General features: G+C 39.1%; 1 protein-coding gene across 3 annotated transcripts in view; it reads left to right on the forward strand.

Moving 5' to 3' along the window:
- Positions 1-20,170, forward strand: part of BIVM (basic, immunoglobulin-like variable motif containing) — a 44,885-nt gene extending 24,715 nt beyond the window's left edge. For 2 of the 3 annotated variants that reach the window (XM_077753899.1, XM_077753900.1), the window contains exons 4-10: positions 519-614; positions 1,820-1,924; positions 2,139-2,233; positions 13,602-13,734; positions 15,068-15,154; positions 17,575-17,671; positions 18,533-20,170. In XM_077753899.1, coding sequence (XP_077610025.1) covers positions 519-614; positions 1,820-1,924; positions 2,139-2,233; positions 13,602-13,734; positions 15,068-15,154; positions 17,575-17,671; positions 18,533-18,826 — 907 coding nt within the window. In that variant the 3' untranslated portion in view covers positions 18,827-20,170. The remainder of the gene's footprint in view (positions 1-518; positions 615-1,819; positions 1,925-2,138; positions 2,234-13,601; positions 13,735-15,067; positions 15,155-17,574; positions 17,672-18,532) is intronic. The other variant, XM_077753901.1, reaches the window with a different exon arrangement.
- Positions 20,171-20,931: the final 761 nt, after the last annotated feature.

The following is a 20,931-nucleotide window of genomic DNA, read 5'->3' on the forward strand; positions in this document are numbered from 1 at the left end:
TAAAAATAAATAAATAAATAAAAATAAAATTAATCTTCTGGTAAAACCCAAGGGTTTTAGTTGGATACAGTGGGTGATAAATGGATGTTTTTTAGTCTGAGTTGAAGAATCTCTGGAAAGTTGATACACGGGGACAATGTTTTGTTTTGTTTCCCCAGTATTTTTGAAGTTGCAAATAATTATTTTTGCAGCTCAGCTATGAGCTTACCCTGAAATTTATTAGTTGGTGTCTGCATTTATATATCATTATTTTTTTCTGTTGGTTTGGATAACATCTGCTTTAACTTGTGGTTAGTTGAGCTTAGCTAGTTTTATTAAACTATATGATTTATTGTTGCTATGTATTTTATGATATATTTAATAAATATGAAAATGTTTTAAGTGAATAAAGATTTTACTTTGGCTTTAATGAGAGAAGTGTTCGTTACATTAACACATTTAGTTGCCATGAGTGTTATCTTTCTATATGCATATTTTGTATTCATTCAAGTGAGGAAGACAATCTTTTGTTTTCTTAGGTACTGCATAAGCCGACCACAATATAAGACTTCTTGTGGCATCTCCTCATTAATTTCTTGTTGGAATTTCTTATATAGCACAATGGGAGCTGGAAAGTAAGTGTGTTAATTTATTGGTATCCCGAAACCCCAAATTCACAAGTTATTTGGTGTTGCTTTTTCTGTAACTGAAGATTTCTCTTTAATTTTTATTTCTTTTATTTTTATTATTTTTAGAGGAGAGAGAGAGAGAGAGAGAGATTGAGAGAGAGAGAATCTTAAGCAAGTACCACGCAGGGCTCAATCCGACGACCCTAAGATCATGACCTGAGCCAAAATCAAGAGTCGGGACACTCAACCAACTGAGCTACCCAGGCACCCCTGTAATTGAACATTTTTAAAAAGAGATTTTTCAAAAATCGAGAAAAAAATTGCTATAGTTTTTATAAGCCTTTAGCTGAAAATAATAAGTGTGCCTTATTGTGACAAAATAAAATTTAAATGTACAGTTGATGCTTAAACAATGCAGGGGTTAGGGCAGTCTAAAATCCACATATTCTTTTTGACTCCCCCAAAACTTAACTACCAATAGCCTACTGTTGACCAGAGACCTTACCAATAAACAGTAGATGAACACATGCAGTATGTATTATATACTATATTCTTACAATAAAGCAAGCTAGAGAACAAAAATGTCACCAAGAAATTCATTAAGAAAGAGAAAATACATTTATAGTACTGCACTGTATTTATAAAAAAATCTGCATGAAAGTGGACTTGCACAGTTCAGATCCATGTTGTTCAAATGTCAACTACATTACTAAAATTGTTTATAAATGAGATGCAAGACACTTCTTGGGATGAGCACTAGGTGTTATACATAGGGGATGAGTCACTGTAATCTACTCCTGAAATCATTAAATTATAAATTATAGTCACACTAGGGGCGCCTGGGTGGCTCAGTCAGTTAAGCGGCCAACTTCAGCTTAGGTCATGATCTCATGGTTCGTGAGTTCGAGCCCCGCGTCGGGCTCTGTGCTGACAGCTCAGAGCCTGGAGCCTGCTTCTGATTCTGTGACTCCCTCTCTCTCTGTTCCTCCCCTGCTCACACTCTGTCTCTCAAAAATAAATAAATGTTAAAAAAATAAAAAAAATTATAGTCATAGTATATGCTAACTAGGATGTAAATTAAAAAGAAAAGAGAAGAAAAAAACAACAACAACAAAACAGAAAACAAATCAGATGGACATCTGAACATTGAGGTAGATTATTATTTGCATGTGATTGGAACTGTAAAGTGAAAGGCACTGTTTTTTTTGCAGACTTCCACCTATTACCCAAGAAGAGGCTTTACATATTTTGGGCTTTCAACCTCCATTTGAAGATATTAGGTTCGGCCCTTTCACTGGGAATACGACACTTATGAGGTACGAAGTCCTCACTTACGGACAGTACCATCTTTCTAGTTCTGTAAAATAACAGTGCTGTAGATGTGGGTTGTAAACCATGTTTCCAGCTGCTGGGCCCCAGCTTCTAGTAGATACGCTAAACTTGGGTGCTGCCTGAATTTCTCTGGAACGGCACTGACGTTATCTGTGCTGTGGAATTATTGCTATGAGCACATTTTCTTCTCGTTTGCAGGTGGTTTAGACAAATTAATGACCACTTTCATGTAAAAGGATGCTCGTATGTGCTATATAAGCCTCATGGGAAGAATAAAACAGCTGGAGAAACTGGTAGGTAAACAGTAGGTAAAAATGAAAGATTTTTACAAATACACATGCGCACATGCACAAATACTATAGGATCCATCACAAAAATTGGCTGATTTGATTAATGGGGCATTATGTAAACCCAAACACAGTCTTTACTTTTATGTTTTTATCCAAGGGGGAAACTATAATAGATTTCTGTAGGGTGTTTTTCCATTTTCCGGTGAATAATTTTAGTTCTCCTCATCTTTGCATGTGGAACTTTTAGAATTTTAAAATATGTCCTAAACACTACTTCAACACATTATTTGTATTGTTTGGGCCTGTGGTGTGTGTGTGTGTGTGTGTGTGTGTGTGTGTGTGTGAGCTCACGTGTGCGTGCATGCTGGTAAAACTCTCTCAGGAAGAAACATGGAATTTGTAGCTCCTCTTCCTAAAAAGGAATGCCAGGATCGTAGACTATTTGATGTTAGGCCTACATAATACCAGCTAATAACAGGACAACGGACTTTGAAAGGGACAAAGTTCCATTTAGAATGGTCTTGGCTATCACAGAGAGTAATTGATTTTAAGGATTGTTTCAGTTTTATGCTAGTTATATTTGACAGATTAGCAAGAGAAAGCCAGTTTATTAACGTGTACAGCACAACTTGAGGTGGGAGAAACCTCACTGAAAAGTAACGCAGCGTGGTGGCCTAGGACAGCTCGCTTACCCTCTGCCACAAAGAAGAATACATTTGGAGAGAAGTGACTTAGACAAGGGAAAGGCATTTTCGGTGCCCAGGGCGGCAGACCGAAGGTTGCCTACATGGGAAGGAACTGATGGAGTCAGGTTTGTTTGCAGATAGATCCCTCTGGAGCCATCTCTGGGCTAGGGGTCTGTCTCCAGTAAAAGAAGAATGTACACCCTGCCTTTAGGTTGGCAGGAGCAGGATAGAGAGAGCTTTTCCTGCATTTGCGGCTTCTTAATTGCCTTTAGCTCAAAACCGGTTTTATGTCAAAGAGGCATATTTTGGGCGACATATTCTGGTTTCCTTCCCTCTCCATCCTGGGCAACCCCAGGCTTACTTCCTGCATCCTTCCTACAGCCATCGAAGTAGTACCTTAAATTTTATGGGGCTTAGCAGAAACCCTCAGGACAAAAACCCTCCTAAGATCTCTACTTTTATCTCTTTTTTAATCTCTGGAAGTTCTTCAGTTATGTATTTTAACAAATCTTTTTAATGTTTTAACCAGTGTTTTTGTTATGTCATTGGCAGGGTGCTTTAGGGTATACGTATCCCAGGGAAGATAAAATGATGTATCAGTTTAAAAACTTTATATTTTATGTAGGGGGCGCCTGGGTGGCTCAGTCAGCTAAAAACTTTATATTTTACGTATTTGGGTTTATTTTCACAATTATGTATGTTCTGTTGTATGAAGCAGTCCTAAACACAGAATTCTTTGGACAACAATATACCATGGATATTATCTTATTTCTGTGATTAATTTATGTATTCTGATCAACATCTGTTTCTTAAACCCAGATTTATTCATAGACACGCATACAGTAACTACACCAAGCACTGTTTTACTAGCAGTAGTACTGGTTATGGATATTTAGTTTTCCATAAACTATTATTCAGATTATTGGCTTGACCTTCAACTTGAAAAAAAATTATTTTTGAGAGACAGAAAGAGAGAGCACGAATGGGAGAGGGGCACGGAGCGAGAAGGAGACAGAGGATTCAAGGCAGGCTCTGTCCTGATAGCAGAGAGCCCGATGCGAGGCTCGAGCTCACGAACTGTGAGATCAAGACCTGAGCCAAAGCCAGGCGCTTAAGTGACCGAGCCACCCAGGTGCCCCTGACTTGACTTTCATTTAGTATATTAATTATTCCTGCCTTAATATTGAATGTTTTATACAATTTTGAGGTTTTAAGGTCTTTGGTGGTTGTTTTTTTTAATTTTAATTTTTATTTGTTTTTTATTTTTTAAATCAGCATGGACAAGTAAGGAGCACCTTTGGTAACCCTGGTGATCCAAATCAAGAGTTGGATGCTTAACCAACTGAGCCACCCAAGGTGCCCCAAAAAATAAATGTTAAAATAAAAGTATCTGTTAGGATGACTCTAATTGGCATCGGTGTTACTGGAATGTCATTGTCATCAAATAAGTGGGTTTGGGACACTTGACTTTTTGTGAAAGAAAATGGATAATTTGGCCCTTTCTAAGACCTTTACTTTTATTTTCACAAAATAAGTAGAATCCTTTTCTGGACCCAAAGATTTAATCATTCTCTGGTTATTACGAAGCATAATAATGATCCTACTCATTAAACAGTAATTAGTGCTCCGCCGTGGGACTCTGATCTTCTCTGGGGACTGCACACGTGTGACATGTGACCTTTTCTGACATGTGTGCTCAATCCATAGAATTAATATGAGTAGAGCTTGATTTTTTAAAGTATGACAAACAGAAGTGAATGTTCTAATATTTTGTTTCTGTGCCCAAGAGATCGTGTGTAACCACTTGGATGTGTCCACATTGTGAATCATTAACCTAGAGCAGCGATGGGCAGACCTTTTCTATAAATAAGGGAATAATCGATGGAGAGGATGTCACACGTATGTGTCTGAGACTATGGAAAAATACTGCAACACAGTTCTCAGGGTGAGGTCCCCAGACTGCATTACGAGAGACACCAGCCTGATACTTGGGTTTCTTTTCTTGCTTTTCTTACTGTCTGCAAATCAGAAGAGGATTTCATCAGAGAAGCTCATGGATTGTTGTTGTATCAGCAAGCATCTAGATAGAGAGGCAGGACCTATGCATAGAAGGGTCAATAAAATTAAAGGAAATCATGGGAATCATGAAGACTCAGAGGAGTTATAATATGAGAGAAAATGTGGTATCAGAAAGAATACGATATCAAGAAAATCTGAGTATTACAGAAATGTCAGTAATGTAAATTTAATCAAATTCCCAAAGTAAGAAAATGTCATTATTTATCAATGAAACATAAGAAAATACTAAGAGAGCCCTGGAGACAGTTGGTTTAGGAACCACTCTTTTGGAATTTTCAACAATTTTTGTCTAAACGTCCTGTCCCACCTTAAGATTTTATGCCATACTTTTATTAGAAACTCATTTGCAGATCTTTTGAGGGTTTGTATTTTATTTATTTCCTAATAGCCTAGTACTTCCTGGGTCCTTAATGACTTAAAAAAAATTTTTTTAAACATTTTTTTGTTTTATTTTTGAGAGAGACAGAGTACAAGTGGGGGAGGGGCAGAGAAAGAGGGAGACACAGAGTCCAAAGCAGGCTCCAGGCTCCAAGCTTTCAGCGCAGAGCCCGGCGTGGGGCTCAAACCCACGAACTGTGAGATCATGGCCTGAGCTGAAGTTGGCCACCCAACCAACTGAGCCACCCAGGTGGCCCAATGACATTTTTAATTTAATGATTTGATGTGTAGATTAGCCAGGGCCCTTAATAATCTAGGCTGTATGGCACTGGGTTCTATGGACGTTTTTACCTGTATGTTTAAACTTCCTCCAATATACACTAAGTCTTTTTCACTGAGGAGTGTTATAAACTGTAACCCATTCTCCTGCCCCAACCCCCTTTTCTTGGCATGGGGAGTAGAATTGCTGCCATTTCTTCAAATCAATTTTAAAAATATATATTACAGTTTCATTTTTATTTTCATGTTTCCTATCACAATACTTGACGCCTATTTCTTCTTTTTCTTTTCCAAATTTTTATAATTTTTTAAATATTTATTATTCATAGAGAGAGAGGGAGGGAGGGAGAGAGAGAGAGGGCAAGAAAGGGAGGGGGGATGGGGCGCCTGGGTGGCTTAGTCGGTTAAGCGTCCGACTTTCGCTTGGGTCATGATCTCGCGGTTCGTGGGTTCGAGCCCCGCGTCGGGCTCTGTGNTGATCCTATGAACTCGAGATCATGACCTGAGCCGATATCAAGAGTCAACGCTTAACTGACTGAACCACCCAGACGCCTCTCTTTTTCTTTTAAAAGAAAATTTATTTATTTATTTTGAGAGGGAGTTGCGGGGGGGCAGAGAGAAAGGTAGAGAGAGAGGATCCTAAGCAGGATCCATGCAAACATCGAGGGATTTGATCTCACACACTGTGAGATCATGACCTGAGCTGAATCAAGAGTCAGGTGCTCAATTGACTGAGCCACCCAGGTGCCACCTGACTATTTCTTTTTCTGTCGGAGGCCGCGCCGGCTCCGACAGGTCCAGGGGTCCCTGAAGGATGGACGGTGTCGGCGAAAGAGAATGAGAGAGCCCCGAGATTCTTTCTGATCACCAGGCAGGCATCTCTGTCCTGTCGGTTTTGGTATCTTTATTTTAAGGTTCAGCAACAAGATGAAGTCATAGAAAGGAATTTCTTACAATGGGAGGCCTTTTGTGATATCAATTAACAGAATGTTCATAGTGAAAAACAGCATAACATACAAGTTAAATTGTATACAGATAAGCTAGGATTTATTCTGTCTGGCCCTCAAGAAGATAAATGTTTCTGAAATGGTTTATTTGTGGAAACTAACATGGGGGCCCTAAATGTGTCCGTCTTTGCACCTGGGTTTATGTTTTAGCTACTCTTATCTAGCCTCATCCCAGCTGCCAGTGTCAGGGAGGGTGTTTGTGGAATGTAGGCCTTGAGGAAGGGACTGCTATGCTTCACCAATTAGCAAAGATATATGTAGTAACTTATGTTCTGCCCTGAAATAGGCTCTTTGTCTCAGGGCCAGGCTCAATTGTAACTCTTGTGTTCTTAACCCCTTAAGTCTTGGATCTGCAAGGCCCATAGGAAGAGCCTTTTGACAATTGCCCATAGAGCTTTCATCTAAAGTCTCTTTTGTAAAGGCAGGAATATGCTTTTCCTTATGAGGTATCTGTATTCAGAATATGGGTCTGATATGGAATATTGTGAGGCCTGGTCAATACCAGCAGGCTCATTTCCAGCATGAGCCAGTAGTAGCAGAAGGAGATACTAGTCTTCATTTCTCATGGCAGAAGCTGTGCAAACATTACCATTTCCTTCCTGTGACTGCCATCCAAAGAGGCCGGTGCGGCTCCCGGCATTTTTCTGTGTGTGTTTTCTGAAGGGTGATTGGTCTGCTTCCCACCTTGACATTTTCTGCTCTTCCTCAATGATCAGTTATCCTGAACAAACCCTGCTCTATTGCTGAAACTTTCTCTGCCACTGAAGGTGCCACTTCTTAATTCCTACAGGACTGATTATTTGCATTTGTCTTTTGGCATTTGGCACATGCAGCCTTATGTTTCATCTTTTTAACATATCTGTCCAGCTCCTTGACCATGAAGATTGCCTTCAGTGGCCCTTTGAGTCAGTATATGGTGCCTTGTGATCTCACACCTGCTGCCCTGGACCTTCTGATTGTATTCAGAGGGAGAGAGGGTACCTGTGTCAAGCGAAAGATCTCTCTGTTCTCCCCCTTTGTGAAAGAAAGAGTTCAGAAATTGGCTTTTCTCGTTGTCTCTGCGATGCTGAGTAGTGAAAACCATTGTCACCTGTTGCTGTTCACTTGAAAAATACTATGAAATATATTTTCCCTTTTTGTTTACATTATCCTTTAAGGACTGTTAGGCCTGTTTTCCTGGGTACGAGGCTTCTTCGACTGACTTCGTAACTTCCCAGTGCTTGTTGACATGCTCGTCTCCAGTGGTCCCTCAGTCAATGGAAACTGAGCTAACTCATGGAAGAAAAACAAAATACAGGGATTTTGATACAATTAGCAGATTTAACTGTTGATATGAGGAGAAGTATTTTTTTTCAGAGATGAAATTACGCATAATGAAAGTCTGTACAGTAAGTTGTCAACAACTAGTCCAAACTAGTGCTTCAGTTTTACCATTATATTACTATTATTATTATTCAGATACCTAAAACCTCTTGATTCACTTAGATACCAACATTGATGCCAGGCAAGTTTCTATTAATCTTATTTTTTAAATGTTTATTTATTTTAATGTTTTATTTATTTTTGAGAGAGAGCTAGAGACAGCATGAGCAGGGGAGAGGCAGAGAGAGAGGAAGACACAGAATCCAAAGACAGGCTCCAGGCTCTGAGCTAGCTGTCAGCACAGAGCCCAACATGGGGCTCGAACCCACGAACCGTGAGATCATGACCTGAGCTGAAGTCTGACGCTCAACTGATTTGAGCCATCCAAGGAATCCCTATTTATTTATTTATTTTTTGAGAGAGAGAGAGAGAGAGAGAAAGAGAGAGATTGTGAGTGTGAGAAGGACTGAGAGAGAAGGAGACACAGTCTGAAGCAGGCTCCAGGCTCAGTGCTGTCAGCACAGAACCCGACACGGGGCTCGAACCCATGAACAGTGAGATCATGACCTGAGCCGAAGTTGATACTTAACAGACTGAGCCACTCAGGCACTTCACAATTAATCTTATTTTTTAAGTTTATTTACTTTGAGACAGAGAGAGAGAGAGAGAGAGAGAGAGAGCGCATGTAGTGGGGAGGGGCAGAGAGAAAGAGACTGAGAATCACAAGCAGGCTCTGGACTATCAGTGCAGAGCCTGGTATGGGGCTTGAACTATGAACCATGAGATCATGACCTGAGCCCAAATCAAGAGTCGGACACTTAATCAACTGAGCCATCCAGGCACCCCTCAATTAATTTTTTTAAATCAGCTAGCTTAACAGTTATGCTAATGTTCATGTATGTCATCTTGTTCTGGTATGTATCATAACTCATTAATTTTGGTTAGCAGAGAATAGCCACCTCTGCCCTATCCCAGTGTAACTCACACATACTCTCACCATGGCCACTGCTATGAGCTCACCGTACAATCTTAGCACATCTCGGGTGGATGATGCATTAATATTCTGTTCTTATCCACTGGTTCTCCAATTCTTATTAGACACCGTAGCAGGTAGATCTTTTCAATGATTAGTGCTAAGAGATCCTTCTCTTTTAGGAGCTCTTTAGTCCTTGCTTAAAGCATAAAATTGTTAGCATCATTCAAAGCCAATGCAGATTGGCCTTTCACTGCTGTTCCACATGAACTAGTTGTATTTATTTTTTTATTATTTAAAAAAAATTATTTTTGAAAGAGAGACCAAATGAGAGTGGGGGAGGGACAGAGAGAGAGGGAGACACAGAATCCCAAGCAGGCTCCAGGCTTTGAGCTGTCAGCACAGAGCTGGATGCAGGACTTGAACCCACATACATAGCTGTGAGATCAGGACCTGAGCTGAAGCCGGATGCTTAACTGACTGAGCCACCCAGGCGCCCCCCTGGTTCTTGACTTTGAAGGTGTAAAATACATTCTGTGAATTCTTCTAGACTTCTCTATAGTTTTCCTATAGATGGTCAATCAGCCTGTATAGAACAAATGCACACTAAAGAAACTCAAAAAACACCAGAATGTTTAATTTTTTTTTTAATGTTTTATTTATTTCTAGGAGAGAGAGAGAGAGACAGCNTCCTCACCGTTCATCTGGCCGCTGATTGTCCTTGTTCTTTTCTTCTTCCCTGTGCCATACAGATCGTTGTCCTACATTTGGAAGGAATTGCTTTGTCACTTACGTTTCAGATTTTTTAAGAAATTCCCTGGTGTAGGCTGAACCTTGTTCTGAATTTCGTTTTCATCAGTAACACACTGATAGGTCTTCTCCCGACTAGAAGTTACATCCTTGGATGACTACTTCAGTGTAGTAAATCCTGCATTTACTGTCTTTTATTTCAGAGGGTGACACTTTCCTGACCTTTTCCTGAAATTCTGGGGGTGTCATACGGTAGGCCTTGCTATGCGATCACACCCTATGTTCTAAAGTAGACTACTTGCTGTTCCCTGATTACATCCCTCCCCTGTAACGACTTTGGTTTTTCCTCATGCTCGTTCCTCTGTCTGGATTGTTGAAATCCCACCACTTTTATGAAGTTCTGCCTTGAATGCCACGCTTCTTCATTCTTCAAACCTGATGTGGTTTTCCTTCTTTGAAATATATCCCTTTTCTGTGGCACTGTCTTATCCCACTCTCTATTAAGGTTACTTTTTAAAAAAAATTATTTCTGAGAGAGAGAGAGACAGAGACAGAGACAGAGAGACAGAGAGAGAGAGAGAAGGGGAGGGTCAGAGAGAGAGGAAGACACAGAATCTGAAGCAGGCTCCAGGCTCTGAGCTGTCAGCACAGAGCCCAACGTGGGGCTTGAACCCACGAACCGTGAGATCATGACCTGAGCCAAAGTCGGATGCTTAACGGACTGAGCCACCCAGGCGCCCCTAAGGTTATTTGTTTTATCTTCCCCATGAGGGCAGCTTCAGATACTGTGTATCACTTGCCTTTTGTTTGCTGCAGTTCCTGGTATAGTTAGTAGGTGCTCATAGATTGCTTGCTGAATTGAATTAAATGAAATTTTAACTCTAGACCAGTTCTCAAAATGTGATCCTTGGGCCAACATCAGCATCACCTGCCCAGTATGTTAGACGTACTAATTCTTGGTCCCCACTCTAAACCTACTGGCTCAGAACCCCTTGGGGTTGGGTACCAGCCATCAGTTGTTTAACAAACCCTGTGTGTCAAGCTTGAGAACTATTGCTGTAGTCTTTCTAAAGAGGCATTATCCAGCCTCTTTATCAAGAGCTGGGTTTTCCATTGATAGGAAATACAATGGATTTTCAGATTGTGCTCAGTTGAGCCATGGGAAGTCCATGGTGGTGACTTGGTGCAGAATGGGGAGAGGACTCGGTATCTAGATTCGCTACCACCTTTTTAGCCACAGTAAGTTTGCTTTTACCTTTTTTTTTTTTAATTTTTTTAATGTTTTATTTATTTCTAGGAGAGAGAGAGACAGCGTGAGCAGGGGAGGGTCAGAGAGAGAGGGAGTCACAGGCTGAAACAGGCTCCAGGCTCTGAGCTGGCAGTCAGCACAGAGCCCGACGCGGGGCTCGAACCCACGAACCGTGAGATCATGACCTAAGCGAAAGTCGGACGCTTAACCGACTAAGCCACCCAGGCGCCCCTGCTTTTACCTTTTTTATGCACTGCTGTGCCATCTCAACATTCCTTGCACCAGAGTTCCATGTGAAAAAAAGTTTGAATATTATTGATCTAAATTAGAGGTCATTAAACTTTTTGTAAATAAAGTTTGATGGGAACACAGCTATATCCATTTGCTTACACATTGCCTATGGCTGTTTTCATGCTACATGGCAGAGTTGAGTAGTATGAGTAGTGCTCATGACACACACGCCTCAAATATGTACTCTCTGACCCTTTAAGAAAAAGCTTGCTAATCCCAGATCTAAATCAATCAGAACTTTGCAGTAAGGAGCTGAACATCCCTGACTAGCACTAAACCCATAATCATTACGCTATAGAAGAAAAATCACCCCATGTCTTCTAGAAAAAGAGGACATGGTCAAAGAGTGTTTACAGCGGACAAAAAGATGTGAAGGTCAATGAGAGCACATTTTCTTAGCTATCTCATTTGCTCCTGAAATCCTGAATGTATTCAAGGAAATTAGAGTCATTTACTCTTCACAGTCACGCTAACGAAGTCAAGTGTTTTGTGTTACATTTGACATGTGAAATACTTAAAGATAGCCATAAAGAAGCTGAAATAAAAATTCTTTTGATGAAAAGTTTTAGCTATTTGGGAAAATTTTTTATTGGACATTTTCACAATTTTAAGAAAGTTTTAAAGTTTCTTTTTTCCTAAACCAATTTGTGCATCACCGTCTTGTGTAATTATTGAATTTGTTAGGAATCTAAATGCATACGTTTATGTTTTGCTCAGTATCCTGGAACCTTTCTGTAATGAAGGAAGTGACATATTGACCCTCTTCTGAATTCTACTTCTGATGGTTCTTCACTTAGAGCTGCCCTTGGGTATCAGTGTTTAAACTGTCAGGGGAGGTCAACCGAAAGCTGCAGAAGGATTTATCATTTGTCATTATGAAATAGAGATTTTAGTGGGAAAGATCACCTTGCCACGCGGGTAGGTTCTGGTGCTTCTGGCTGCGAAGTAAAATGTATGGGGAAGACCTGCGTGAAGCCTTGGAGAAAGAATTTAAGCCAGAAATGTTATTGTCTCCATGGAGCCCACAAACTGTGTGTGTCTGCAGGGGTGGGTGGGGTCCTGCCTTCTTAGCTGTGCTACAGCCATTGACCTGCTCTTCTTAGTCGTCCTCAGCCGTTTCAGTGGCCAGAAAGTCAATTGGAGAAACCACAAATTGCAAGCTGTCATCTACTTCACCTATTTTTAGGATTTCCAGTTTTAATGGGCTATTTGTTCATGAATAATTCAGTTTCTTCCAGGAGACGCATGTTAGTGAGACCTCAGTTAATGGCTTTAAATATTGACTGCTGGTAAAAACTTATTGCTTATGGTACTACTTTTGAAATGACTTCACAACTAATACAGCTGTGGGAAATATAAAAGGAGGATTCTGTGGTATGACCCGTCTGTCTGAGAGATGTTCTTATCTCATTACGTAGCTTGAGAAAGCTGTCCCTCCAGTCTGGGTAACTTTTGTAGAAAGACTAAAGTGTGTATTAGTAGAGAAAGTCTGCACTTTATTCTATGTACTACCTGGAGTTTATATCTACCCATCGACCTCAGTGCTCTTCAAACTAGGGATGTACATACTACTGGGGCTGTGTGAGATGATCACTATGGAAAGAGAACATAATTGAATGTCAGTATTTAAAAAAAATTTTTTTAAATGTTTGTTCATCTTCGAGAGAGAGACAGAGTGTGAGCAAGGGAGGGGCAGAGAGAGAGGGAGACACAGCATCTGAAGCAGGCTCCAGGCTCTGAGCTGGCTGCATGAACTGCACAATCCATGAACTGTGAGATCATGACCTGAGCTGAAGTTGGACACTTAACTGACTGAGCCACCCAAGCGCCCCTAGGATGTTGGTATTTTAATTTAAGAATTCCTATCTTTTGTTTGCCTTCTGTAAAGTCCTATTAGTACCATAGTATATATAATCTATAAACAAAAATGCTTCTCATAGGGCATGTTGATTCAGAAATCTCCAGTGACAGATGTGTGCAACCAGAAAAGCTGAGACCGTTGTCGTATACGCTCAGTGTTAGGCTTTATGGTGATTAAATTTTGTAGACAAGTAGGTGTTATTGGAAGGTTTTGGTAAGCAAGGATATATTTCAGGTCTTAAGTTTGCTATTCAGTTTATCTGAATTTCAGTCAAAAGGGTAAAACTGAAAGTAAACTTATTCATATTTTTGTGTATCTAGAATAGCTTTTCCTTTCCCCCCAGCAATGTCAGTGTCTTCCAAGCAATGTCTTCCCTTCAGTCCTTAACTAGTCCTTTACGTAAAGCGTCCACAGTGCTTTGCGGTCCCTCAGTTTGTTTGCTTTTGTTTTGTGTAGCTTCAGGGGCCTTGTCGAAGTTAACTCATGGATTGAAAGATGAATCGCTGGCTTATATCTATCATTGCCAAAATCATTATTTTTGTCCAATTGGCTTTGAAGCAACCCCTGTGAAAGCTAATAAAGCATTCAGGTAAGGATTTCCATATTTTACGTAGGTAACTCACTGAGATAAGCATTTCCATATTTTATGTGGGTAACTCACCAAAAAAGAAAGCATTTAGGAAATATTTAGCCACTCAGAAATTGGAAGCCTTGATTATTTGCTTTCATTTGCATCGAGTTAGACGGTGCTTTAAATCTTTTAGCTCGTTCTTTTGCAGGATTGCATTTGGTTAACTGGGCTTTTACATTGTCCACTTAGATGCTGTTGTTCAGACTCGTGCAATGAAAGACATTTGAAAAATCACTTTTACCTTTATTACAAAATGATTGCAAAGGACTTCACATATTTTATCACTGTGTTTTCATCTACTGTTCACACAGAAAATGAATTAGGGGATCTTGTGTCAAAAAGTTGTCCCAACAGAGCACATTAAGAAGCATCTTCTTTTCTCCTAGTGAAAACTGTGGAATTTATCACTGTTGTCCTGGGTGGGTGGCATCGGTAATTGAGAAGGAGGAAAGGGCAGCACTGCTCTTTCAGTGAAGGCTGAAGGTCAGGTGGGGAGAACATGGCTTCCTCATCTGGGGATAAGATGGGTTCTTTGAGGTTGGAGGCCATGCGGGCATGAGTCCCCCTCAAGGCACGGTAGGGTTGGGGGACCCTGGGGCAGTATCTTGAGATCTCGGAGACCCAGGAAGCTGGACATTATAGTTTTGTGAATGAGGAGCAAGAAAGTATGTGATCTCTCCGAATCCTCCCTCTGGAGGTGAGGTGTATTCTTTCTTCTATTGTTTCATCCTGAGACCTCACCTTAGTCCAGACGTGTATCAAATACAAACCATGAAAAAGTATGTAGTCCGACTTTGTACCCATTAGGGGAGAGTTCCACACCTCTGCCTATAGCTAAGCACCACTGAGATGTTTTTACAACTGTGCAAATCCCTCCAGATCTACCTGAATTTCCAGGAGTAGGATTTGGGCATCTGACTTTGGGGTTTCATTTTTAGGATACCTTTTGAAAATTTCTAAATAAACAGTGAAAGGAGAGGAGTAGCTGAAGAATGCTTGTAGGATGCTAGGATTTTTCTCTTCTTTTTAGATGCAAAGAGGTGGTATATTTCATTTCTTTTTTTTAGCCCTAGATTTTATAATAGGGATCAAGACCTAAGTTTCATTTATGCTTTCTCTTTAATGGCCTTACGAATTTTGTTCAAGCCTAAACTCTGATGATTTATTCTAGCAAAATGAGTGTCATCTTTTAATAAGCTTTAGTATACTTTTTATTAACAAAGTAGAAGTAATATTTTCAAAGGAGTGAATGGCCTTTATTAAGCCTTCTCTTAATTTGTTTTATATTTAGCAGGGGTCCCCTCTCACCACAAGAAGTAGAATATTGGATCTTAATTGGAGAATCAAGTAGAAAACATCCTGCTATTCACTGTAAAAAGTATGTTAACTTCCATTATTCTCTTTAATTTAGGTAAGATTTACATTTAGTGAAATGTACAAATTTTAATTGTATAATTAGGTGGATTTTGTTAAATGAATATACCTGTCTAATCATCACCCCAGTCAAGATATGGAACATTTTCATTGCACTGAAAGTACCCTCATTCTTCTTTCCTATCAGTCCCTATAGACAAACCTCTGCTGTGTCATGAGAGGTTGCTTGGCCTGCTCTTGAACTCCATGTAAATGGAGTTACCTTGTTTTTATCATTTAAGTAAACTTGTGAGATTCATCTACTTTGTCATGCATATCATGATTTTTTTTTTTTTTTTGCTGAGTGGTATTTAAGTAGTATAAGTGTACCACAACTTTTTATCCATTTTTCTGTTGATGACCATTTGGATTATTTTGACTTTGGTCTCGTGTGGGTAAAGCTATTAGGAACACTAATGTTTATGTCTTTAGAAGATTTCTAAGTAACAGCTTCACTGAAATAAAATTCACACACCATAAAGCCCACCCTTTTAAAAATGTACAATTCAGTGGATTTTAGTATATTTGGAGTTGAGCATCAATCACCATGATCTAATTCCAGGAACTAAAACCCTCATCCCCATTAGCAGTCATTCCCCAACCCCCTCCCCTCACTTTCTGTCAGCACTGATCTACTTTCTATCTCTGTGCATTTGCCCAACATGGACATTTCATATAAATGGAATCACACAATGTGTGGGCTTTCGTATCTTTCTTTTTCCCTTAGAATGTTTTCAGTGTTCATCTGTGTTGTAGCATGGACCAGAACTTCATTCCTTGATATGGCCAAATAATTTTCTGCTGTATGGATATGCCACATTTTCTTGTGCAAGTTTTTCGAGAAGCTGTTTATATATTTTCTTCCTCTTGGACAGATGCTTGGGGGGGTGGTGTTGCTGATTATAGGATAGATGTGAATTTAAGAAGCTGGGAGAAAGTTCTCCAGTGGGGTTGTGCCATTTTACACTCCTACCAGCAACATATGGAGTCTAGCTGTTCTTCATATCTTCACCAATATTTGATATTGTTACTGTTTTATTAATTAAATTATTTTATTTTCCCAGCTTTATTGAGTTATAATGTACAAATACAATTGTATATATTTAAAGTGTACAGTGTGCTGATTTAAAAAATTTTTTTAAATGTTTTTACTTATTTTTGAGACAGAGACAGAATGTGGGTGGTGGAGGGGCAGAGAGAGGGAGACAAAGAATCTGAAGCAGGCTCCAGGGTCTGAGCTGTCAGCACAGAGCTCAACATGAGGCTCAAACTCACAAGAGATCATGACCTGAGCCGAAGTCAGATGCTTAACCGACTGAGCCACCCAGGCACCCCTAGAGTGCACTGATTTGATTTAAATTTTGTGAAATAGTTGCCACAATCAAATGTCAAACATATCCATAAGCTCATATAGTTACCTTTTCTGCATGTATGTGGTGAGAATACTTAAGATCTATTCACTCAGCAAATTTCAAGTGCACCATACAGTATTACTAACTGTAATCATCATGCTGTACAGAGGCACCATAAGTTTGTTTTTTGATGGTATTGTAAATTGATTTTTAAAAAATTTTTCCTTTAAAATGTGTCTGTTTTCCAGTTTTATTAGACATAACTGTCACATGTATATAATTTAGTGGCATACAGCATGATGGTTTGATTTACATATATTGTGAAATGATGACTGCAGTAGGTTTAGTTAACAAAAGGATTCTCCTTGTGATGAGCACTGTTAGGATCTACTCTCTTAACAACTTGCCTGAATGTCACACAGCAGCGTTTGCTATAGTCACCATGTTGTACATTACATCCCTAGTACTTATTTATCTTGTAACTGGAAGTTTGTACCTCTTGGCACCTTCCTTTAAAAAATTTCACTTCTTAATTAGTTTCTGGTAGTGTACAAAAATGCAATCTATTTTTCTATATAGGCCTTGAATATTGTGTCTTTATCAAACTCACTCATAATTCCAATAGTAGTTTTATAATCCAAAGTAATTTGTAATTGCTTTGTGTTTTCTATAGAGTCAATCATGTTGGCTGTGAATAAATGCATGTTAAATTTTAAATCTTTTGAAAACTTGACTCTAATTAAAAAGGAAATATGGACTATTTTGACTCTAGCTTGCAGGATGTCATCTAAGAGGTCAATAAATATATATTTCATAGTAAAAGTAGCCATGTTTGAACTGAGAATCTTGGCAGTAGTTGGTTAAGCAGACTTATCATAAAGAAAGAATTAAGGCTTAGGATGTGGAACCATCTTGATATAAGAGAATTATTGTTATGGTGATATTTTAGCAAAGTGCTCATGTGAAAAGACCCATTACAATGGTATTTTGTCCTTAAAGAAAAGTGTGCTTTATCCTTCCTTTTTCACGATAGGTGGGCAGATATTGTTACTGATCTCAACACTCAAAATCCAGAATATCTAGATATCCGACACTTAGAGAGGGGGCTGCAGTATCGAAAAACAAAGAAGGTAAGAACACCACTGTATCTGAAGATATTTCCCAAGCAGCCAAAATGCACTGTTTTACTCAGCACTCCTTAGGTTGTAAATAACAGAAATCCAGTTCAGATTATCTTAGATAGAAGAGTGTAAGATTACGTTCAGGACACAGGGGTATCTGTAGAATGAAAACGCAAGGAGGATAGCCTGGATTCATAAGGGGCTGGTACCAGATAGCAGAATATTACCAGGGGCCAGGTAGCTTCTCTGTCTCATTCTTCTGGGAATTAGTTATATGTTGTTCTTATCTGTCTGATTATTTATTTCCTGAAGATCAAGAACTTCAACTTGTGTTTCCCTTTCAGATGAGCAGTCTAGATAGGCTGAGAGTGGCCTGTCTAGGCTCAGTTCCGTCATTTTGGCCCAGCTTGGCTCAGGTGTTCACTCCTGAGCCAAATGAACTGTGGCCATGAAGCAGAGCTGTGTGTACAAACAAGGTGGCTTGGGGAGCTTCTCAGTGAAAGGCAGATTCTGTGGATTGAGTTAACATTCCACTGATACAATCCTACTAACATCAAGAATACATGGGAGATAGGAAGAGGAATGATCTTGGTGTTTGGGCTGGGCAGATGGGGAAGCAATGGTGTGTGTGACCAGTGGAGGGACATATGGGCAGGGGAGGGGGGAATTGTTTTGGCTCCTGTGGGCATTGTTATATTTTTGTAAAGTCAGCTGGTCAAGAAAGATGCAGGATAAGGTGATCTGATGATATCTGAAAAGGGTAAGTACTGTTTTGAAGGGGGAAACATAAAGCAATTCATAGGAACCCACATTATTAGTATAATTAATTTCCTTTTACTTTCTTAACCCAACGTTTTTTTTTCTTCTCAGGTTGGGGGAAATTTGCATTGCATTATAGCATTCCAGAGACTTCATTGGCAAAGATTTGGCCTTTGGAACTTTCCATTTGGAACCATTAGACAAGAATCACAACCTCCAGCACATGGCCAGGGAATAGCCAAATCTGAGAGCGAGGATAATATCTCCAAGAAGCAGCATGGGCGTCTGGGCCGGTCTTTCAGTGCTAGTTTCCATCAGGACTCAACATGGAAAAAGATGTCCAGTATCCATGAGAGAAGGAACAGTGGCTACCAGAGTTATGGTGATTTTGATGGGAATGATTGACCATGTTGGGTACTGAACAATTTGTGTTATACATACAACTGCTCTATACAAGACTGCATTAAGACAGTAGAAGGTTTTATCAAGTCTACACTAAATAGGAACAGATGTTGTGGTACAAAATATAACCTTGTAGTTCTCCAGTAAATAAGCTTGTATATGATTACGATGGGTGATTTCAGATATAGAAGCAGATAAGCACAGATTATTGTCCTTTTAATGAGTATATAAACATTATGGACAATTTCACAAAATCCAGTAAAATTACATATAAACAATTCAAACACAAATTCACTTAATAGCATCATGATTTGAAATACTTAAGCATGAAATGGTTTCTTATAACTTGATCACCACGCATTTGTTGCGGATAGTTTTATTCCTAAACTCAATATAAAAGGTAACATCTGCCCTTTTAAAGAAAATTGGGGCTGTTGATTTCTAGTTTTCTCTCATGGTTAAAGCTCATTTAAAATTATTTCATCAGTCTAGAATTCTTTTACTTGCAAGCAGCATCTTGCCTGCCTCATTTGTTTCCTGACTAACATTCTCAGGATCCTCAATAAAGAGGCAAAAGTGAAGACTCAAGAAACTGATCTTTTTTATTGGTGCATTGATCTAGGATATTCTTGACTTTCTTGACTTGGTATGGTACTATCCAATATTGACAAGATCTTCAGGCCTTGAAAGACTTCTGTCTACAGTGAACCTTGTTTTGGGATAAAAGAAAAGTAGAATCCAGAGTTTCTACATCCAAGGTAATCTATGAAATGAGACTTTGCAATATTTGATTGGCCCCTGAGTGTGAAGTCCTATGTTGCTAACAGCATTAAAGATGCATTAGGAATGCCATGCCACTCAGAGGACAGATATCTGTATTCCCAGCTCTGAGCTGCTTCCTTTTTTAAATCATACAATTAGCTGTTTGAAGTGAGTGTTAAATAGTTCAGAAGGAGTGGATTTCATGTATTTGAGCTCCTGCCTCGTTGATGTCCGTTTTTCTTCTGCTGTCAGCTTGTGACGTGTTCTTTCATTTCAGGGGATGTTTCATGACTCAAATCAGTAACTTGATTATTACAAGGTGCTGAATATGTAGGTAACCATATTGCAATACACCTCAAGGAGAGGGTTCAGATTTTTATTTTTAAAATATTTTCATTTTCTTCTCTTTTGAATTTTATATCCATTTACCCACTCAGACATGCCTAGCCTACAGACAGGGATATATATTATGAAATGGTCATTTTTCTGAAGAGAATATTTTGCGTGAAATGCAAAGGACTGAAAGAGATTTGTAGGTCGTTGATTTTGTTACTTCACACTGGAACTTTTAAGAAGTTTTCATCAAATAAAGTTTTGTTTTCTACTTTTAATAATGTGTCGTGAACCTTTGTTTTACCTAGGGAGCACCCTTGGAATTCAGTTTGAAGTACGTGACAATCCCGCCTAAGTAGTATAAGAAACCATCTTGTATCTGAGTTTTATAATCGATGAAACAAGATACATTATGACTATAATTTCAGATTCCTGTAAGACTTTATAATAGGAAGTAGAAAATTTAATTATATTAGTTTGAACCAAACAAAGTCGTCATTTTTGTAGGTCAAACATGGTTGAATATCTGCAATTTCATAGAGTTTAACAGAGTATTTAAGAGAAGAGGCAGATAAGAGGAACCAAGAGGAAAGGAGACAGATGCAACATAGAGAATACAGTGACACCTAAGAGGATGAATTTATACAGATTGCCTATTGGCCATAAATAATTTTTATAAAAAGTCTTGACATATAGGATTACTTAATAACTTGATATACAAGTTTGGCAGTTATTAAGAGCATATTAAGGTTTTTAGAGACTAATTTCCAAAAAACTATATGCAAGTTTCTGCACACTTCTCTTTCAAGATTAGGAACACTCCTGTCCTATTTAATTTCTTGGTCATCCCTTTCTGGGATTCTCCATAGAAGCACTGAAGGTTCATAAAATGGCGCTGTCCTTGCTCACTCTACCACCTGGGCAAGTTAAGATGAAGATTTCTGTCCTTATTTCCTCGTTGGTAATATGGGGATAATAGCATCTATTTTATAAACTGTTTTGAAGAATAAGTT

Source organism: Crocuta crocuta, unplaced genomic scaffold (genome assembly GCF_008692635.1).
Source record: "Crocuta crocuta isolate KB4526 unplaced genomic scaffold, BGI_CrCroc_1.0 scaffold31, whole genome shotgun sequence".
Lineage (NCBI taxonomy): Eukaryota > Metazoa > Chordata > Mammalia > Carnivora > Hyaenidae > Crocuta > Crocuta crocuta.